General features: G+C 41.3%; 1 protein-coding gene across 1 annotated transcript in view; it reads left to right on the top strand.

Moving 5' to 3' along the window:
* GALNTL6 (polypeptide N-acetylgalactosaminyltransferase like 6) overlaps nucleotides 1–23,359 on the top strand; it is a 776,087-nt gene that overhangs the window by 324,144 nt on the left and 428,584 nt on the right. Inside the window, exon 2 of the mRNA XM_053585533.1 lies at nucleotides 21,347–21,455. Within this exon, the coding sequence (XP_053441508.1) occupies nucleotides 21,347–21,455 (109 nt within the window). The remainder of the gene's footprint in view (nucleotides 1–21,346; nucleotides 21,456–23,359) is intronic.

The raw sequence follows: 23,359 nt of genomic DNA, 5'->3' as shown, positions 1-23,359 counted from the left end.
GCAGTACTAAAGTGTTCCCTTTTCTCCACATCCACCCCAACATCTGTAGTTGTGGGATTTTTTTATGTAGGCTAATCTTACTGGAGTTTGAAGATATCTCAAAGTGGTTTTGATTTGCGTTTCTCTGATGATTAAAGATGATGAGCATTTTTTCATGTGTTCGTGGGCCGTGCGCCTGTCTTCTTCAAAGAAGCTTCTGTTCAAGTCCCTTGCCCACAATGAAATGGGATCACTTGTTTTTTCTTATTAATAAGTTTGAGTTCTCTGTGGATTCTGGTTATCAAACCTTTGTCAGAAACATAACCTGCAAATATCCTCTCCCACAGTTAGGTTTCATCATCACATTCTGCCTTCCATCCTGGGATGATTACTTTTTAAAAAAAATTGTATGGGGGGGCGACAAGATGGCTGACTGAAGCCAGCTTTCCACAGAGGCTCCCATCCAGTAGGAGAGTTAAAGGACAAAAATTCAGCAAGTAACCTGGTAGATTTGAGCTGCACTAAGAGAGAAGGTTGAAGAATGCACATCAACCCCGCTGAGGTGAGCTGCGACAACAATGATACAAACAAAAGGTACAAAATCCATCACCAAGCGGACGGGAGTCCCCTGCCCCATGAGAATGGCTCAGAGTGCCCCACAAACAATCAGGCAGAGTTCAAAGGTCCTCCCACTACACTCCATGGGAGAGACCCTCTAAAAACTGGACCTACCTCCCCTACTAGGGTGCCACGGCATCCTCCTGCCAGGCATAAAACTGTATAAACTGTATATAGTCTCTATGTGGAATTCTGAGCTCCCAGCAATCCCCTTTACTTTCTCACACTGACGTCTGGAGGCCAGTCCCAGTGGGCTGAGACGGGACAGCACTGCAGTGGCAGTTCCCTGAGGCACAGTGCTACAGCCATCTTTTGGTGACAATACGGCCAGGCATAAAACTGTGTAAAGCTGTGTGTGTTCTCTGCCCGCAACCCCAGACTCCCAGCGCTCCCCGCACTCCCCTCTGCTCTCACTCCAAGGTCTGGAGGCCTGTCTCCCAGGGGTCCAGACTCTTGGGCGATTGCTCGAAGGGTATAGACAGTGCTGGGCTGCAGCCGGTTGGTGCAGACTCTGGGGTATGGGAGCAGAGAGAGGACAGATGGCCAGAAGGGAGCTACACCAGAGCAGCGGTTGCCTGAGCCATAAAACAGCAGCCCTCTTTTGCTAGCAATACGGCTTACTACCGAATATTCTGAAGTCACACCCCCTGTCTCCCTGGGCAACCAGAGACTCTGAGTATAGGATTTGCCTGAGGCTACTCCAACTTGCAAACCGGGGAAACTCCCAGGGTGGGGCTGACACAGAGGACCGCTTTACTAAAACTAAGATGCATGTGGCCCTCAGGAAATCATCAGCCTATAGACAATACAAGAGCAAAGACAAGCTGATTTGGAACTCAATTCAGCTTCTGTTCTGTAGGGTAACCTCAGAGTTGTTCTCTTCTCTTCTGTCAGTAACATTAATCAGGGACAAGACTGGACCTGAGTGAAAACCCCCCAACCTTCCTCAAGTGCCCAAGGTTGTCAGGCCTCACCTCCTCCTGCTAGAGAGAGGCAGAGCGCAGCGGCCTGGCAGACTTCCTTGTGATTCAGGCAGGTGCAAACTCCTGGAGTACTGATTCACTACAGGCAACTGGGTCAGCCAACTGCAGGGCTATCAGTGACTGGGTATGAAAGCGGTGCAAGGTGGGGAAGGAGGCATCAACCTTTCCAGACTGATCTATTGGCTGGGTGGCTCCTCCTGACTCCACGCAGCACTGGAGCAAGCCACACCAGAGTAGTCACCAGACCCCTGTGATCCAGTTCCCAGAGACCACTTAAACTCTCTCACCCAAGACAGATGCAGACTGAGACAATTGCTTTGGACCTTTTTGAACTGAACCAATTGCCTGCGGACAAATCAGGTGGTGCCCTGAGTGCACGGTGGTAGGAAGGTTTAATTTGTCTTTTCCAATCATTTGAAGGTGGGGGGTGGGGTGACTTAATTGCTGATATTTCTCCAAAGCTGAGACTTCAATCCAGAGTATCTGTTTCACTAGGGTAGAACAGAAAACAGCTGAAAACAAGAGAGAACCACTTAGCCCCACCACACCAGACAAGGCCCCAGTTTCTCAGGCCTCAACAATGTACAGGCCCTCAACAAAGCCCCAGGGGAAAAAATCAGAGGGAGTAAAACAACCTTGGGGTGGAATCAGCGGAAAAACTCTGGTAACATGAATAACCAGAATAGATCATCCCCCCCCCCCAAGGAAAGATATGGCAGATGCAATTGAAGATCCCATTCATAAACAACTGGCTGAGATGTCAGAAATCGAATTCAGAATTTGGATTGCAGACAAGATTAACAAAGTGGAATTAGGAATTCCAAGAGAAATTCAAAAGTTGTTTCAAGAATTTAACGAATTTAAAGACAAAACCACCAAAGACTTAGACACACTGAAGCAAGAATTTGCAGCCCTCAAAGATATGAAAAATACAGTAGAATCCCTCAGCAACAGAATGGAGCAAGCAGAAGAAAGGATTTCTGAAATTGAAGATAAAGCCTTTGAAAACACTCTCAAACTCTCAAAGAGGAAGAGAAATGGAGAGCGAAAAATGGATCATTCTCTCAGAGAGCTCTGGGATAATTCAAAGAAGGCAAATATCCGAATCATAGGAGTTCCAGAAACAGATGAAGTGGCCTCGCTGGGCACAGAGGCCCTTCTGCATGAAATTATGAAAGAGAATTTTCCAGACATGCCTAGAGATTCTGAAATTCAGATAGCGGACAGCTTCGGAACCCCAGCATGACTCAACCCCAATAAGACATCCCCCAGGCATATCATAATTAACTTCACTAAAGTTAATATGAAGGAGAAAATCCTCAAAGCTGCCAGGAGAAAGAAAACCATTACCTTCAAATGGAAGAATGTTAGAATGACTGCACATCTCTCTGCTGAAACTTTTCAAACCAGAAGAGGGTGGTCACCAACTTTTAATCTCCTAAAGCAAAATAACTTTCAACCCTGGATCTTGTATCCAGCTAAACTGAGTTTCATTTCTGATGGAGAAATTAAATACTTTAATGACATTCATATGTTGAAGAAATTTGCCATAACCAAACCAGCTCTTCAGGATATTCTCAAACCTATCCTCAATAATGACCAACCCAATCCTATACCACAAAAGTAAACTCACTCAGAAACTTTGGATCAAACTCCAATTTCCACACTGGCGAAAGGATTAAAAATGCCCACTGGACTTTTGAAAAACTCGATTCCCAAAACTTCACCAGACTTATCAATATTCTCCATTAATGTGAACGGCTTAAACTGTCCTCTAAAGAGGCATAGATTAGCTGACGAAATAACAACAGACTCCTCAGCAATCAAAAAAAATCCTTAATGAATATTACAAGAAACTTTATTCTCAGAAATATGAAAACCTGAAGGAAATTGACCAATACTTGGAAGTAAGTCACCTTCCAAGACTTAGCCAGTATCAAGTGGAAATTTTGAACTGACCCATATCAAGCTCAGAAATAGCATAAACCATACAAAACCTCCCTAAAAAGAAAAGCCCGGGACCAGATGGTTTCACGTCATAATTCTACCAAACTTTTAAAGAGAAATTAGTACCTATATTACTCAACCTGTTCCAAAAGGTAGAAAAAGAAGGAAGACTACCCAACACGTTCTATGAAGCAAACATCACTCTGATCCCCAAACCAGGAAAAGACCCAACAAGAAAAGAAAATTGTAGACCAATATCACTAATGAATATAGATGCAAAAATGTTCAACAAGATCCTAACAAACAGAATCCAGCAACACATCAAACGAATTATACATCATGACCAAGTCAATTTTATCCCAGGGTCTCAAGGCTGGTTCAATATACGTAAATCTATAAATGTAATCCAGCACATAAACAAATTAAAAAACAAAGACCATATGATTCTCTCAATCGATGCAGAAAAAGCTTTAGATAATATCCAGCATCCCTTCATGATCAGAACACTTAAGAAAATCATTATAGAAGGGACATTTCTTAAATTGATAGAGACCATCTACAGCAAACCCACAGCCAATATCATATTGAATAGAGTTAAATTGGAATCATTTCCACTCAGATCAGGAACCAGACAAGGCTGCCCATTGTCTCCATTGCTTTTTAACATTGTAATGGAAGTTTTAGCCACTGCAATTAGGGAAGAAAAGGCAATCAAGGGTATCCATATAGGGTCAGAAGAGATCAAACTTTCACTCTTCGCAGATGATGTGATAGTATATGTGGAAAACACTAGGGACTCTACTACAAAACTCTTAGAAGTGATCAAGGAATACAGCAGCTTCTCAGGTTACAAAATCAACATTCATAAATCGGTTGCCTTTATATATACCAACAATAGTCAAGTTGAAAAAACAGTTAAGGACTCTATCCCATTCACAGTAGTGCCAAAGAAGATGAAATATTTGGGAATTTATCTAAGAAAGGACGTGAAAGATCTCTATAAAGAGAACTATGAAACTCTAAGAAAAGAAATAACTGAAAATATTAACAAATGGAAAAACATACCATGCTCATGGCTGGGAAGAATCAACATCCTTAAAATGTCCATGCTACCCAAAGCAATATATAATTTCAATGCAATCCCTGTTAAAGCTCCACTGTCATACTTTAAAGATCTTGAAAAAACAATACTTCATTTTATATGGAATCAGAAAAAAACTCGAATAGCCAAGACCTTACTCAGAAATAAAAACAAAGCAGGAGGAATTATGCTACCAGAACTCAGACTATACTATAAACCAATAGTGATCAAAACAGCATGGTACTGGCACAAAATCAGAGAAGTAGATGTCTGGAACAGAATAGAGAACCAAGAGATGAACCCAGCTACTTACTGTTATTTAATCTTTGACAAGCTAATTAAAAACATTCTGTGGGGAAAAGGAAAAGATTCCCTATTGAACAAATGCTGCTGGATGACCTGGCTGGCAACCTGTAGAAGACTGAAACTGGACCCACACCTTTCACCATTAACTAAGATAGACTCTCACTGGATCAAAGATTTAAACTTAAGACATGAAACTATAAAGATACTAGAGGAGAGTGCAGGGAAAACCCTTGAAGAAATCGGTCTGCGCGAGTATTTTATGAGGAGGACCCCCCCGGGCAATTGAAGCAGCTTCAAAAATACACTACTGGGACATGATCAGACTAAAAAGCTTCTGCACAGCCAAGAACACAGTAAGTAAAGCAAGCAAACAACCCTCAGAATGGGAGAAGATATTTGCAGGTTATGTTTCCGACAAAGTTCTAATAACCAGAATCCACAGAGAACTCAAATGCATTAGCAAGAATAGAACAAGGGATCCCATCGCAGGCTGGGCAAGGGACTTGAAGAGAAACTTCTCTGAAGAAGACAGGCGCACGGCCCTCAGACATATGAAAAAATGCTCATCATCTTTAATCATCAGAGAAATGCAAATCAAAACTACTTTGAGATATCATCTAACTCCAGTGAGACTAGCCTATATCACAAAATCCCAAGACCAGAGATGTTGGCGTGGATGCCGAGAAAAGGGAACAGTTTTGCACTGCTGGTGGAAATGCAAATTAATACATTCCTTTTGGAAAGAGATATGGAGAACACTTAGAGATCTAAAAATAGATCTGCCATTCAATCCTGTAATCCCTCTACTGGGCATATACCCAGAAGACCAAAAATCACATCATAACAAAGATATTTGTACCAGAACGTTTTTTGCAGCCCAATTCATAATTCCTAAGTCATGGAAGAAGCCCAAGTGCCCATCGATCCATGAATGGATTAATAAATTGTGGTATATGTACACCATGGAATATTATGCAGCCTTAAAGAGAGATGGAGACTTTACCTCTTTCATGTTTACATGGATGGAGCTGGAACATATTCTTCTTAGTGAAGTATCTCAAGAATGGAAGAAAAAGTACCCAATGTTCTCAGCCCTACTATGAAACTAATTTAGGGTTTTCACATGAAAGCTATAACCCAGTTACAACCTAAGAATAGGGGGAAGGGGGAAAGGGAGGGGAGAGAGGGGGGAGGTGGGTAGAGGGAAGGGGATTGGTGGGATTACACCAGCGGTGCATCTTACAAGGGTATATGTGAAACTTGGTAAACGTCTGTGAAGCTAGTGAATGATGCCCCATGAATATATCAATGTACACAGCTATGATTTAATAAAAATAATAATAATAATAATGAATAAATAAATAAATAATAAAATAAAAAACATAAAGTCAGTAGGTGACTAAAGGGAAAAAATGGTAAGGGAGACAGTAAAAAAGGCATAAGGACCACAAAGACAACTTTTATTGACTTTAAAAAAAAATTGTATACATGAAGGCTCACTCTCTGTAATATGAAATGTAACAGGTTTTGAGAAATGCATTCTGCCACATATGCACAATTACAGGATCATGCGGAATAGTTTTGTCACCCTAAAAAGTTACCTGCGGCTTCCTTGTTCAGCCCCTTCTTGCCTTTTCATGATCCTCAGCCAACTACCCACCTTTTACCATTACCATAGTTTCGCCTGTCCCAAAACACAGAGTTGCTGGAATCATGGTGTATGGCCTTGTCAGATGGGCTTCTTGCACCACGCGATATGCAGTTAAGAGTTACTCTCATGTTTTATTTTGTAGCTTGATAGTTCATTTCTGTTTATCACTGAATAATATCCTACTGTATAGATAGTCCCATATTTTTACCCATTCTCACCTGTTGAAGGATGTATCTCAGTTGCTTGCAGTCTGAGGGGATTCTGAATAAAGTTGCTATAAATCTTTGCATGGAGGGTGTGTGTGTGTGTGTGTGTGTGTGTGTATGAGTTTTTTAATTTGGATGGTAAATACCTAAGATTATCATTGCTGGATTATATGGTAAGACTATGTTTTCCTTTGTAAGAAACTTCCGAACTGATTTCCAAAGAGGCTCTATCAGTTGGTGGTCCCCACAGCAAAAAATGGGAATTCCTGTTGCTGTGTCCTATCAATCTGTGTTGGGGGATTTTACATTTGTCTTTCTGTTATTATCTCATTTGTTTATGCTTTTCAAATCATTAAAGGCAGTGACATAGAATAAATTGCAGTGTTGTGTATTTGACACCATTAATACAGAAATTATAAATACTGTGGATATTTTTGTTTCATAACCAAATGCAGAAATATCTTCTTTTTTAACATTTAATCTTATGCCATTCAATCCCATATCTATGTACCATAACATGGAGCATTTTAAATTAACTTCTAATTTAAAAAAACCTTTTGATTGCAAGATATAATAATCAAAATTGCTTTCCCGTAAGTAAATTATTTTCAGAGTACAGGAAAGTATAATGATGTATTGTTTTTCATGTCCATAATCTATTGAACAAGATACTCTAAATTAAAGCTTGGAAAACATCTTTGCTGGTATTTGAAATAATTAGCCATGGGAACCATGGCCTAAGACCCTTTTAAGATTTAGATTTTAAGTGCTTTTTCTTTTACTTGTCAAGTCTTGACATTTTATTGTGCGGTATTTAGGGAAGTGGAGATTATCCCTGCTTCCAAACAATGTAAACAAATTATATTTATGCCAGATAGTCAACATCTAAAAACAGCCTTTTAGATATTTGAAAGCATTGACACTTTGGCCTGAAAAAGATGCCTGTCTTACCACATGAGAACAGATCTCTATAGGTAAGGAAAGTTAATATGTGTAGTATTTTTTTAGAGTGAAATTTTTTCCAGTGGTAAAGTACCACTGCTTAGTGATTTATCCCATTCTCAATTAGGAGCCATTCCTTCCAGGTCTCAGGCATCTTAACATCATTATGTCCCATATTCAGTACTTGCAATAAGTAAACTGTAAAATTCCTCATTGGAAGTCATACTATGTAGTTCACTTGTTTATATTTTTCAATATCACGATTTCAGAATTCAGTCTTCTCAAGGGCACATCTCTCTGCTTTAGTCACTGATAGATCCCACATAACTAGGACGGTGCCAGGTATACAGGAGGTGCTCCATTAATACTGATTTCGCGAAGGACTGCCTTCTTCTACTGAACATAACATCTCTGAGGAGTGCAGTTTCGTTTGTCTCACAGTGCTATCTCTAGTGCCAGAAGGGGCATTCAACAAACACCTGCTGTGGGGCCCGCTGACTGGTGGACTGCCTGAAATTACAACAGGAACACTGGTAGCAGAAGGGTGACATAACTTATATACCCTCAGCTCTGTATCTGTTAGTCACTTATCTGACTTAATAATGATCCATTTGTAGTTGTAATATTCACCAATATGAAAAAAAAGTGTTCAATTTTTAAAGGTTTACAATGACTTTGTTGTCTTTTCACTAGATTTTCCTAAAGATTGATTGAGCTTATAACACCAACTCAGCTATTAGGACAGACAGGCTTAAAAACATATTTGTCAGAGCCTTTCAGCATGAAGTTTGCATATTGTAATCGTCTTTGCTGTTTAGGACGCTTTCCATCAGTTAAAGATTTCAAATCCTTACTTTCAAAGCCTTTACAATTTCAACAAAACAGAAAGAAGGAAAGACCACATTGAAGACAGCATTGAGGTCTCCTCTCCATGTGGGCACTGGCTCATGTGATGATTTTAGGTACTGTAACAATTATAATTTATAACTATAGCCAAATTAAACGTGTTTATATAGTGATATTGTAGGAATATGAAGTAGGGAACATAGCCCTACTATCATCTAGGACAGTGTTTTACAACCTTCTTTATCTCATGACACACCTGAACCTTAGTTAAATTTCTGCAGCACACTTAAATTATGTTGATCAAAAAAGTGAGAGAGAGAATACAATACACTTAATTGTGCTTTGTACTTTTTTCAAAATAACTTAATTAATGATCTTTAAAATTTTTCACAGTGCACCCAGGATGCTCTCATGACACACCAGTTGAAAATCAGTGATTTCCCATCCTTTCTTAATTGTGAATGAATTTTATATCTTCAGTTATAAGTCTAGGTCTAGTGCTCCTATACTGCTTATTTTATCAGCAGACAAATGAAGCGCTACTTGGGTGACAGACAACTTGGAGAAAGAACTGTTGCTATTCTTTTTTTTTTTTTTTTTTTTTGTCACTATCATACTTACCGGGATGGAAGATCACAGCTTTTCCTCTCTCTCTTTTCTTCTTTCTACATTACATTTCTTTCTTTTTTTTTTTGATTTTTTTTATTCATATATTAAGATGGGGTCAGTAAGGGAAGTGGGAAGAACTTAGTTTTTTATTTACATTACATTTCTTTTAGACGTAGCAGAGTAAGCTCACATTACTAAGAAAGTTTAAGATTCTATTGACTCTGGAGAACAATTGAGGATGCTGTGATTTTTCCTTGAGGAATTGATAGGGTGGCATTCTGGCGGCACCACATGAAGTCCTTCTGAAGACAAACTCAGGGGGGTCACAAAACTCAAACTTACTATCCTCAGAAACCACAAATATTTGGATTCTACAGCGAAAGGGGGAAAAGGTGATTCTTGAAGATTAATATGATCCACTTTTTTAACAAGATCTTTGCTTTGGCCTTACATTTTTGCAGAAATGCTATCCACATCTATTATTAATTTTTGTGTTTTATGTGTTTTTCTTGTTGTTGTTGTTATTTTTTTATCTTTCCTGGTAGGAATCACAAAGAGAATACTCTGAGATGGAAAAGATTCTCAAAAAATTTATCATTTTTGTGAGAGGCTGATCCCTTCAACATTCCTCCCAGGTATGCTTCTGCCTAGAAATCTGGGGTAGAAAGGGCTCCCCTGCTGAGCCTAGCGGTGGGGGGGAGGGTTCTGTTGTGTTGAAAAATAGTAAAAATCATAGTAATTCTGAGGGTCAGTAGCACAAGTATCCTACATCACATACGTAGGTGGAAATTTTGTGTAGGTGCAATATTATGATTACTTCTGAGTTTCTAGCCCTATTTAATATTGGAGAAAAATTTACTAGGCACTTTTAGTTCATTTTCTTTAACAAAACTGGTTATTCATGTAAGAATAGTTTGCTACTGACCTTCTGATTATTTACTAACAGAAGCTTCTGTTGACTTACAATTAATTCTAGTTTTAAAGTTAATAAAACTTAAGTGACAATATAGGGAGAAAACAAGTTAACACATAATTTTCTTTTCTTCTTCAGCTATCAAGACACAAGTCCTGGCTAAATAGGGAGGCATCTTCAGAAATTCTTCACAAAAACCCCAAGAAATCCTAAGATGAAAGTTATCTGACCTTTACCCATGAAAACAAGTGATGTTTAATCTTCTCACTGACCAAAGAATAAAAATATCATTCAAAAATAGTGTCAGGTTGATTGGAGTTGGGGCCACAGGACTCTCAAATTGTGTGTTCCTTGTACCGTGTTAATAGAAGCATTTAAAATAAAATGTGGTTATAACATGAGTGTGATAGCAGCCTTTTCTTGTGAATATATATTTTATATTTAATATATATATATTTTATTCATATATTTTATATTTAATATATATTTTCTTAAAGAAATATATGTGTGTGTGTGTATATATATATATACATACACACACACAAACACACACACACATAATAAAAGTAAACATTTCTATATGGAAAAAAAATTCACCTTGGCATTTGCATGGCCAGGTCTCAGTGTTTTATAAGTGAAAAATTATCTCGCCTGAGATGCTGAGCATCAAAGCACTCAGTTGCCTTTTCTTTTTTCTTCTTGTCCTCAAAATAAAATCAGAGCAGTGTTCCATTACCATTTACCAGAACTAACTCTGTCTTCTGACTTTTTCACTTTTGCAAATCTCCTCCAACCTGATGACCTACACAGCCACCTTGGAGAGTGACTGAATGAGTATCATTAAAATGGTACATGAAAAATAATTTTGTGGATGAGCAAGGTGGCTCACACCTATAATCCCAGCATTCTGGAAGGCCAGGGCAAGAGGATCCCTTGAGCCCTAGAGTTCAAGACCAGCCTGAGCAAGAGTGAGATCCCATCTCTAGTAATCAGCCAAGTATTATGGCAGACACCTGTGGTCCCAGCTACTCAGGAGGCTGAGGCTGGAGGATTGGTTGAGCCCAGGATTTTGAGGTTGCTGTGAGCTGTGACACCACAGCATTCTACCCAGGGCAGCTCAGGATAAATACAAAGGATACATTTAGAAGGTGGAGGTCTTGGTCAGCCCAGTCAGGTTTACACAGATAATGTGCTCTGTAAATAATAGTGTGAATTCACCTATCCCCTGCGTTCTTCCTCCAGCATGATCGTCACTGAGATTTACTTCCAAATGTGCGCTGGAGTGTCGTGCTATCGGTTCCAATTTGGTACTGAGTACGTGTGTTTGTTCCTCCATTCTTCTATGTGATGTTTCACTTCGAAGAACAGTTTCCAGCTCCCTCTAGGTTGTCAAAAAGATACTAAATCAACATTGTTTATGGCTGAGTAGTATTTATAGTATGCACATACCACAGTTTGTTAATCCATTCATCTATTGGTGGGCAGGTAGGTTGTTTCTCCGTCTTTGCAACTGTGAATTGTGCTGCTATAAACATTCCAGTGCAGGAGTCCTTTGTATAAAATGATCTTTTTTCGTCTGGGTAGATACCCAGTAGTGGGGTTGCTGAATCAAATGGGAGGTCTACTCTAAGTTCTTTGAGGTCTCTCCGTGCTACTTTCCATAGAGGTTATACTAGTTTACAGCCCCACCAACAGCATATAACAATTCCTTTCTGTCTGCATCCATCCAAGCATCTGATGTTTGGGGACTTTTTAATTCAAGCCATTTCATTGGAGTTAGTTGATGTCTCATTGTAGTTTTGATTTGCATTTCCCTAATGATTAGACATGTTGAGCTTTCTTCATGAGTTTGTTGGCCTTTAGTCTCTCCTTGTTTGAAAGTTGTCTTATCTACTAAAAAAAGATGACTTTTATCTGTGGCACTGACTTAGCATGTTTTATGGGAATACAAAAATGCAGACTGTCTTTGTACTTGTTTGGCTAGTTATATTAATTCATAAAATTTAAAGGCAAACACCCTTGGCTGAAAGTCTACTTTGTCACATACACGGTGTTATTAAATGTTATGTGATTTAATAACTTAATGATATGAGGTAAACTTTTCTAAACTCCATTTTCTCATCTGTTCTTTTGTTTCAATGAGGATAATTTACATTAGAATAAATGTCAGCCCTCTCCTCTTCTCCATCCACGTCATCCCTTGTGGGACTTTTTCAATAGCACTGTGCTTGCCACACCTCCCGGCTTCCTTCAACATATAAAAAACTTAATTACATCTAGCATAAGAATCCACACTATCAAGATATTCCACCAGCATCTACTGTGAAAGAGTTTGGCCCACGTAATTTATGATTTGTTTAATGGTTGAAGTTTTATCTCTGCAGCTATGTTAAAATGACTTAAGGGCAATGGAAACAAACTTGTATATCTATAAAAATAGCAGAGATGGCCAAACCAATCAGCATTTATAAATCACTTTCTGATGAGTGAAGGGCTTTTGTGTACTTTATCTGCCTTACTACTCAAAAAGCCTTGTGAGGTGGGTAGGGTGGATGTTACGCGCATTGCCCACCTGTCATCTATGAGCTAAGAGAAAGACCTAGAGGGATACAGAGACTCTAACCTGCGCCTTCTGGGAGACCTAGAGGGATGCAGAGACTCTAACCTGCGCCTCCTGGGAGACCTAGAGGGATACAGGGACTCTAACCTGCGCCTCCAGGGAGACCTAGAGGGATGCAGAGACTCTAACCTGCACCTTCTGGGAGACCTAGAGGGATGCAGAGACTCTAACCTGCGCCTCCTGGGAGACCTAGAGGGATGCAGAGACTCTAACCTGCGCCTCCTGGGAGACCTAGAGGGATGCAGAGACTCTAACCTGCGTCTCTTGGGTGACCTAGAGGGATGCAGGGACTCTAACCCTGTGCCTCCTGGGAGACCCAGAGGGATGCAGGGACTCTAACCTGAACCTCTTGGGAGACCTAGAGGGATACAAGGACTCTAACCTGCGCCTTCTGGGAGACCTAGAGGGATGCAGAGACTCTACCTGCACCTCCTAGGAGACCTAGAGGGATGCAGAGACTCTAACCTGCACCTCTTGGGAGACCTAGAGGGATACAGGACTCTAACCTGTGCCTCCAGGGAGACCTAGAGGGATGCAGAGACTAATCCTGTGCCTCCTGGGAGACCTAGAGGGATGCAGGGACTCTAACCTGTGCCTTCTGGGAGACCTAGAGGGATGCAGAGACTCTAATCCCGCGCCTCCTGGGAGACCTAGAGGGATGCAGAGACTCTAACCTGCAGCTCTTGGGAGACCTAAAGGGATACAGGACTCTAACCTGTGCCTCCTGGGAGACCTAGAGGGATGCAGAGAGTCTAACCTGTGCCTCTTGGGAGACCTAGAGGGATACAGGGACTCTAACCTGCAGCTTCTGGGAGACCTAGAGGGATGCAGAGATTCTAACCTGCGCCTCTTAGGAGACCTAGAGACTCTAACCTGCGCCTTCTGGGAGACCTAGAGGGATACAGGGACTCTAACCTGCATCTCTTGGGAGACCTAGAGGGATGCAGAGACTCTAATCCTGCGCCTCCTGGGAGACCTAGAGGGATACAGGACTCTAACCGGTGCCTCCAGGGAGACCTAGAGGGATACAGAGACTCTAACCTGCACCTTCTGGGAGACCTAGATGGATGCAGAGACTAATCCTGCGCCTCCTGGGAGACCTAGAGGGATGCAGAGACTAACCTGCACCTTCTAGGAGACCTAGAGGGATGCAGAGACTCTAATCCTGTGCCTCCTGGGAGACCTAGAGGGATGCAGAGACTCTAATCCTGTGCCTTCTGGGAGACCTAGAGGGATGCAGAGACTCTAACCTGCGCCTCCTGGGAGACCTAGAGGGATACAGGGACTCTAACCTGCGCCTCCAGGGAGACCTAGAGGGATGCAGAGACTCTAACCTGCACCTTCTGGGAGACCTAGAGGGATGCAGAGACTCTAACCTGCGCCTCCTGGGAGACCTAGAGGGATGCAGAGACTCTAACCTGCGCCTCCTGGGAGACCTAGAGGGATGCAGAGACTCTAACCTGCGTCTCTTGGGTGACCTAGAGGGATGCAGGGACTCTAACCCTGTGCCTCCTGGGAGACCCAGAGGGATGCAGGGACTCTAACCTGAACCTCTTGGGAGACCTAGAGGGATACAAGGACTCTAACCTGCGCCTTCTGGGAGACCTAGAGGGATGCAGAGACTCTACCTGCACCTCCTAGGAGACCTAGAGGGATGCAGAGACTCTAACCTGCACCTCTTGGGAGACCTAGAGGGATACAGGACTCTAACCTGTGCCTCCAGGGAGACCTAGAGGGATGCAGAGACTAATCCTGTGCCTCCTGGGAGACCTAGAGGGATGCAGGGACTCTAACCTGTGCCTTCTGGGAGACCTAGAGGGATGCAGAGACTCTAATCCCGCGCCTCCTGGGAGACCTAGAGGGATGCAGAGACTCTAACCTGCAGCTCTTGGGAGACCTAAAGGGATACAGGACTCTAACCTGTGCCTCCTGGGAGACCTAGAGGGATGCAGAGAGTCTAACCTGTGCCTCTTGGGAGACCTAGAGGGATACAGGGACTCTAACCTGCAGCTTCTGGGAGACCTAGAGGGATGCAGAGATTCTAACCTGCGCCTCTTAGGAGACCTAGAGACTCTAACCTGCGCCTTCTGGGAGACCTAGAGGGATACAGGGACTCTAACCTGCATCTCTTGGGAGACCTAGAGGGATGCAGAGACTCTAATCCTGCGCCTCCTGGGAGACCTAGAGGGATACAGGACTCTAACCGGTGCCTCCAGGGAGACCTAGAGGGATACAGAGACTCTAACCTGCACCTTCTGGGAGACCTAGATGGATGCAGAGACTAATCCTGCGCCTCCTGGGAGACCTAGAGGGATGCAGAGACTCTAATCCTGCACCTCTTGGGAGACCTAGAGGGATACAGAGACTAACCTGCACCTTCTAGGAGACCTAGAGGGATGCAGAGACTCTAATCCTGTGCCTCCTGGGAGACCTAGAGGGATGCAGAGACTCTAATCCTGTGCCTCCTGGGAGACCTAGAGGGATACAGGGACTCTAACCTGCAGCTTCTGGGAGACCTAGAGGGATGCAGATTCTAACCTGCACCTCTTAGGAGACCTAGAGGGTTACAGGGACTCTAACCTGCGCCTTCTGGGAGACCCAGAGGGATGCAGAGACTCTAACCCGCGCCTCTTCGGAGACCTAGAGGGATACAGGGACTCTAACCTGCATCTCTTGGGAGACCTAGAGGGATGCAGAGACTTTAATCCTGCGCCTCCTGGGAGACCTAGAGGGATACAGGACTCTAACCTGCTCCTCCTGGGAGGCCTAGAGGGATACAGAGACTCTAACCTGCTCCTCCTGGGAGCCCTAGAGGGATACAGAGACTCTAGCCTGCACCTCTTGGAAGACCTAGAGGGATGCAGAGACTCTAACCTGAGCCTTCTGGACCTGGGTCCAGCATTCTCTGCTGCCTCATTTTGGATTCCTGGGAACAAGTAGAGTAAGAGGCGTACGGTTGATTACAAGAGTAAAAATCCATTGATTGATTTGCAAAACCTAAGATGGGTTTTAAAACACAGACTATCTTTTCTATTTTTTTTTTAATTTTTTTTTTTTTTTAGAGACAGAGACTTACTTTGTCATCCTTGGTAGAGTACCGTGGCGTCACAGCTCACAGCAACCTCCTTGTCTTGGGCTTAGGTGATTCTCTTGCCTCAGCCTCCTGAGTAGCTGGGACTATAGGCGCCCACCACAATGCCCCACTATTTCTCTGCTGCAGTTTGGCTGGGGCCGGGTTCGAACCCTATATGGAGCCAGTGCCCTACTCACTGAGGCACAGGCACCACCCTTTATTATTTTTTTATTAAATCATAACTTTGTACATTGATGCATTTATGGGTTTGATATATGCTTTGATATACAACGTGAAATGCTTACATTGAACTAAGTAACACATCCATCACAATTGTGCTCATTTCTTAATAGTTTGAAATGTACCATTGCATCATGCACATTTGGTGAGGTCCCCCCAAATGCACTCCCTCCTCCCATATCCCTCCCTCCCCTTTCTCTCCTCTTCCCTTCTACTTTCTGGACTATAGTTACATTTTGCCATTCATATGAAGGGTAGGTGATTATATATTGATTTTACAGTAGTATTGAGTACATTGGATGCTTTTTTTTCCATTCTTGAGATACTTTACTAAGAATATGTAGATTCTCACGTGTGTCTGTTTGCTGTTATCACTGTTTGTAGCTGGGATAAACAAGATTGCCCACATTCAGAATCAAGGGGCAAGTTCTTTATATTCACCAGAGATTTCCACACTGAGAGTCCTTGCAACATGTTTTAAGTTAGCAGCAGCTAAAAACAGCACCAGACACCCCCAGAGCCCATCCTTCCTACAGTAATAGTGCACCCTAGTTTTCACCCCACATGTCACATCCCTGAACACAGAAGGTGTGACAGTAGAGTTACCTCTGTCAAATACCCTGCCTGCTAGGACCTGCCCTTGGAAACTTTTGCTTAGGACTGATTGAAAAGGATATTATGTTTCCACAGGCTCTGGACCTCGCTCTACCAATTTATTACTTATTATGTGTGGTTTCAACTTAATGGATTCTGTCTCTTCCATCCCCAGCCAGCATTTTTTTTTCAAGTTAATTATTTGTGGAGACATCACAATGAATAAAAAGTCTTCAAGGTGAAACCCGAAAGAGTGCTCAACAAGTAAATGGCCTAACAATGGTTCTGAAATATCTGCCTCGTGTAGGTACAATGTTCTTTATATTAACTTTACAAGGTCGTAGATAATGTCTCTGTACTCTTGTCATCAAACAGAAGACATGCAAAATCACCCCAGAGAGGACCAAATTGGTCCAGGCCTGAGACTGCTCATGGGAAAGGAGGTAGGCGTCCTGACATGCCGTTTACTGGATGATTAAGCTTTGGGTCCATGGAGTTTCTATACAGATTCTCCAGGATTGATTTGGCTCTATGCACTTACCTTTCTGACAGGTCCAAAGGATGTGGGCACGCCTAGTCTGGAATTGGTCATCAGCCCTCTAGGTGACTGTGGCATGTGCTGTGCTAATGAGTTGTTTTTTTTTTTTAATGCGATAATTTTGTCACTTTCCTATTCGTAAAGATTAGGGGATTCACCCCTTAAGAAGCCTCAGAGTCACCTGGAGAACTTATTAATAATATACAGATTTCTGTGTCTCCAGTTTCTGATCTAATAGGGCTGGGCTGGGATTAGGGCGTTGTTTCTGCCAGGTGCCCAGGCTGATGCTGACTCTGCTGGTCTAGAGGTCGCATTGGCACAGATAGGAGAAGAATTGTTAAAGCACATCCTCAAATGGCTTTTATGAAAGCATTTTATCTGATCTTCTTTAACCAGAGTCCCCCATTACTATAAAATGTGCTCATGATGCTAACACATCTTGCTGGGACACTAATACCTGCTAAAAATGCTCGAGAAACTTTGAAATTTATTTGTATGTAAATACTTGCAAATAATTCTTAGGATGCAATATTACTATGACACCCATAATAATGCCCAGCTGTCCCCTGGCGTGCTCTCCCTACTTGCAATTTCTTACATCCAGGGACACCTGTGTCAGTCTCTTACATTTATTGTCATATATGACTCCATATTTATAGATAACATGGCTATTCTTTTTCTTTGATTTTTTTCCTGATTTTGAATTTATTTGCTGTCTTCCTTTTCAATAAAATATCTGTTTAATGATTTTATTCCCTCTTTCCCTCCACCACTGGTATAGACATAGCACCAAATTTAGTTAACCAATATTTAGGTTGTATTATTCATACCTGAATTAAACAGTATGCTATAATTACCCCCCCTTAATGCAATTTTTCTATTGATGCACTTTTTATTTGCTTTTTTTAAATATGTGTCATTAATTCATTCTAATATCTTTAGAAGAACTGCAACTCTCATTTCAATAGTGTCCTAAAATATAGAAAAGGAGTATGTTTGCTTGCATATTAGCTTGTTTAAACTCTTCCTTTTCACAGGGATGTTTTTCCAGCCCCCCGGCACAGTGAGGACTGAGGCTTGTTCCCACTTCCCCACCTCTCTTTGTCTGCCTTTTTCTGTCTGTCTTTCATTTTCTGTTTTTCTGTTTCTTTGGGTTCCTTTGACATCCCTTTTCCAAGCCGTCTCTTAGTTGTTGCTTTCCTGAGATCGCATTTCTACTTTTCAAGAACTCTTCTTTATCCTCTACCTGTCCTGCTCTTTTTAAATTTCTGTTTCTTTGGAGAAACTTTCCTTAAAGCTCTTTGAAGAAATTAAATTCACATTTTCTTAAATGTTCATCTGTGCCTCACATCGCCTTTGCTCCCTTCAAGTTTGTCATCTCTTTTTTATGTTCAGATTCCTCTGAAATGCCCGGCAAGACTTGGCTGCCTGGTTGGTTGGTTGGTTTGTTTTCACTTTGAGACTGAGTCTCACTCTGCCCCTGGGTAGAGTGCCATGGCATCATCACAGCTCACAGCAACCTCAAAGTCTCGGGCTCAGCCATCCTCCTGCCTCAGCCCCCTGAGGAGCTGGGATTACAGGTACCCACTACCATGCCCAGCTAGTTTTTCTATTTTTAGTAGAGACGGGGGTCTCACTCTTGCTCAGGTTGGTCTTGAACTCCTGAGCTCAAGGGATCCTCTTGCCTAGGGTGCTGGGATTACAGGCATAAGCACTGTGCCCCACCAGACTATTCATACTCACGAATGAACTAGTGAAAATACTGACATGAAGTTCTATGCACGGAAAAGACTTGCTAAGGAGGGGATTGTTTCTGTGGTGGCTGGGTGTAGACCTGGGAGCCACTACCTGAATCCCAGGTAGTGGATCTTAATGATCCGCTTTCCAGACAGGAATCTCTTTATTCTCATTCTCATTCTCACTGGCATCTTTCTGTGAGTCTAGAGAGAGACTAAAGCTTCGTTGACAAGGTTTGGTGAGCTACCATGGAAGCCTGATTCCCACTATACCTGGGCATCCTTGTATCCACATGTTTCAGTGGCCCAAGAAGACCCTTCTCCCATTCAAACTTCAGTTGCGTGTGGGTGGGGGGCATGGAGGGTGCCCTCAGAAATTGCCACATTGTTAGACTTGGAGAGACAACTCAGAAGAGTCTAACCACCCCTTATAAAAAAATGTCGATAATCTCTTTTCTTTTTGCCTTTCACACCATCAGAAATACTTGTTGTCTCCAATTCTTAAGTGTTTTGAAAATGCAGTGACGTGAGGAAAATATGCTTCCTTGGCAGGAGGTCTCAGTAGCTGGCCAAAAGGTTTTGTCATCCACTAACTGTTTATGGGCGTTTTCCTGTGATGTCTGGAAAGAGTGAAGATTGGCTTTTGTGTTCAATTTGCTTTGTATTACCAGTAACTAAGAATGTTCTACCTTCAAGTTATCAAAATAAGAGAAACAGAGTATGGATGGTAACCAGAGAGAGAGCTTGCCTGATGGAGTTTACGCAAGACTTATTTATTTTACATGAAAATGTGCTATGAAATTATCTGTCTTCATCTGAAAGTCGTGTTGGTAGGCTGGACCTGTCTAACTCAGTGTGGGAGATTTCATCAGTGCTCAGTACCATCTGTAAATGAGTGGTGAGACAAAACATGGATTGTGTATTTTAAATTGATTTGATTATTGAAAACTTTCTATACGTAGCTGAATTCAACATCAATTAGAAAAAATTCTTGATTTTTTAATGTGTACTATGTATCCCCCATAAAATAATTTTTATTTTCTTCTCTTTCTACTTTGTTGTTTTCTGTTTGTTTTTTCATAATTTTCCTTTCTCTTTATCTTCCTCTTAAATTGTATCCTCATTATTTTTTCAGATTTGTATGCTTTTCCGTCTTTTCTTTTCTCCTGTGCTCACCCACTACTGTGAGATGTGTCGATGACAGTCATTTGATTTGGCAATTTTTTTTGTCTGATTTTAACTACCCTGTGTTTTTTTTTTAATTTTATGCCCCAATTTTATCCTTTCAAAACAAGTAATCTTTAGAAGCTATAAAGATGGGCTGAGGTAGATAACTTTTCATAACCATCATGGCTACTTTGTCTAAAACTAAGAAACAAGACATTTAATGTGCCTTGGAATGGCTCTTAGAATAAAATTACCTCACTAAAATTATTCACCTTTTACCTAAACTTTCTACTTCTTAGAATTTTTTCCTTATTCTATAGCTGTATTACTTCTTCCCCAAAAGAACAAAAAAGAAAAAAAAAGGAAAAGAAAAACAGTATGTGTATATGACATTTATTTTATATTATCTTTAACATTGTAAAGGTAAATTTTATCCAAAACTGTTTTTCTCTTATTACTGAAATAAATGCCTTAGAAAAGAATTAGCTTCAGCAAGGTATGCAGAAATAATTTTCAAGTTGACATCACAACGTATTGGGTTTTGGAAAAGCATAAAGCATATGTTGTGTCTATAGTGTATAAGGGGGTTATTGTTTTGACCATAAGGCAAAAATAAATATGCAGTATAATTCAGCAGAACTCTAAATGGGATACAGTATTTGATGGTTGCTCGGTCCACAATTTTGGTCTTAACAGAACTGATTCAAATCCTGGCTTTGTCAACTGTGATTTAATTCAAGTAATTGTGGTTCTCGGAGACTCAGTTTACTTGGCAAAAAATGGGGATTTATAAGTCAAGACTATTACAAATATTAAACAAACCATCTATACACAGAGTATTTAACATAGCACCTGGCACATACTGAGCATTCAATGAATGGTTGATAGTGTTATGAAGCCATTCAAATATGCTTGATTAAAATGGATGAAAGTGTACTAATCACCTGCAAAGTTAATTAAAGGCAACGCCAGAATTGGTAGCGTTATCAATATTTACACTCTGGGCAAACAAAAACAGCTAGGCATTAATGCTTAGAGGTCACATCCTGAACTATTAATTTCTGTGGATAAAATAAAATAGAGAATGGTAGGAGCTGTGTGGCAGAGACACTTCCCTTTCAAAGGTGAAGGAAATATGTATTCATCTGGTCACCAGCAATAGCTTTCTTTTCACTACCTGAGGAATTGTTTATTCAACAAATGTTCTTTGATTGCCCATCATGTGCCTGGCTGTGTTTACCTACCATGCAAAAGGAAATACCTCCTTTTCATGCTTGAATGCTTTCCTTTTCCACAGACTTTTCAACTGGGCCTGGGAGATGGGCAATTCTATTCATGGACAGATGGTTTGAGAAGAAAGGACTGGCATGACTATGAAAGCATTCAGAAAGAGGCTATGCGCTCAGGTACGGAGTTCAGTGTAAGCCACAGTGCTGCTTGCCTTACCTCAGTGTCTCACTTGTCCCTTAAAGATCTCTAATCAGTGTTTCTTCCGCACACAGTGAAGTATGTCTCATGGGGATAGCAAAGCGCAACACTGGGCAAAACCAGAATGACTTCGAATTTCAGACACAGAGAGAAAACATATAATGAATAGCCTTGCCAATGGCAGCTGCCATTGAGGTCATTAAAATTCTAGAAACCTATGCTACTTTATATTTCCACACTGCTTTTGAAATAATTCCCAGTGGTGTCTTGGGATTTACCCATGAGACTTGACCTGGTAGATAGGTATTAATATTTTGAGCAAGATTTGCTCATTAAAGGCTGGAGTGTATCTAACCGACAAGGAGAAGTTACCTAATTTCTACCATGATTTCTAGACATTGGCACCAAGGAGGAACAAGGGGTACAGAAAGTCAGTGGATCACAGCAGTTGGGGACCCGAGGTTGGCAGGACTTGCATAAACAAATAAGCAGCTAGATGAAAACCAGTAGGTCTGTACATGTTCACAACTCTAGTCCCAGGCTACAGTTTCAGGACAAAATAACAGGAAAAGAATAAGCCCTTCTAGATGGACTGGAAGGTTAGGTTGTTGGAAATAAGGATTCCGATAGAGATGTGGAAATCCAGTGAAAGTGAATGAAGAGTGATGGGAAGCCCATATTGCTTATTTGGCCAAAGGAGCTCTGCCTTTTTCATGGTGAGGATGTCATGGAAATAAAAATGTTTGCTAAACACATCTGAGCAGCATTCTAGGTCACATCAGCCACAGAACTGTGCCTCGCCGAGGTGTCAGGTCCTCCTGGCCAGCCTTCCTCTGAACCACAGGATGATAGGAGTGAGACTTTTAAATAGTAAGTTGTCCCAGGCTGGTAGATGTTTTGAGGTCTGTGTCAGACACAGCTGACCTAATTATAGACTTGTTTCATTCTCTTCTTCCATTCCCTTTGTCCACATAGAGTTCCCCTCCCCTCAACATCATTAAAGCAGCTGGACCCAAAAAATGATCCCCATTTTGAGAGAATCAACTTTCTCCAGGGATTATCATGTTTCCTCCGTGGCCACAACCCCACGAATGGTCCCAGGAGTGAGCTCCTTACAGTATTCTCACTTCTGTTATCCTGGTATCTCTTCCTTCTAGTCACTGGATCAGCTGATGTTTGTCGGGTCTCCAACAATCTTTCCAATGAAAGCTGGAAAAAAGTTGACAGTTTTAAGAAATTAAAAATGTACTGACTGGATGTTTTGCACTAGACCCTTTACATGGGTATTTGAATTTCAGAACAGCTCTCACGGGGGGCACTGTTGTCATTAATTTTTTAAAAAGGCAGTCCCTAAGAATTTATTAACTTTTACCCAAGGTCAAACAGCTAATACTTTCCCGTGCTAAACTCAGAATCAGATCTTATCATGCTCTATTATGTCCCACTGTGTGGCCCTGAATAATAATATCAGGATAATACCCTGTAAGGTCAAAGACACAAAGCAAAGCGATACACCGGGTTTCAGTCCAAGCTTTTCAGCACATGAGCTTTGTAACTGGAAAATCAGTTTGACATTTCTAATATTCTCCTTTGTAGAATTTCTCTAAGACTTGAAGATAATACAGGCTGTCCATAAAGTTTGTGTGCAAATTAAAATATTTTTAAATTTTAAATTGCTCGTGAACTTTATGGACACCCTGTAGAACTAAAGTAATTGGACAACTATTTGGACTTATCATAAATTCAACTGATGATAACTGTGACAATTACCAATCTGTCTACTTACTTTCCCATGAATTGGTGTGTCTATCCTTTGCTGACATCAATGTGTTACAAATACAAAAATCCAGCATCTCACATGTATCTGTATTTCATAAAACTA

Source organism: Nycticebus coucang, chromosome 1 (genome assembly GCF_027406575.1).
Source record: "Nycticebus coucang isolate mNycCou1 chromosome 1, mNycCou1.pri, whole genome shotgun sequence".
NCBI classification, from domain to species: domain Eukaryota; kingdom Metazoa; phylum Chordata; class Mammalia; order Primates; family Lorisidae; genus Nycticebus; species Nycticebus coucang.
This window is presented reverse-complemented; position numbering and strand designations above follow the sequence as displayed.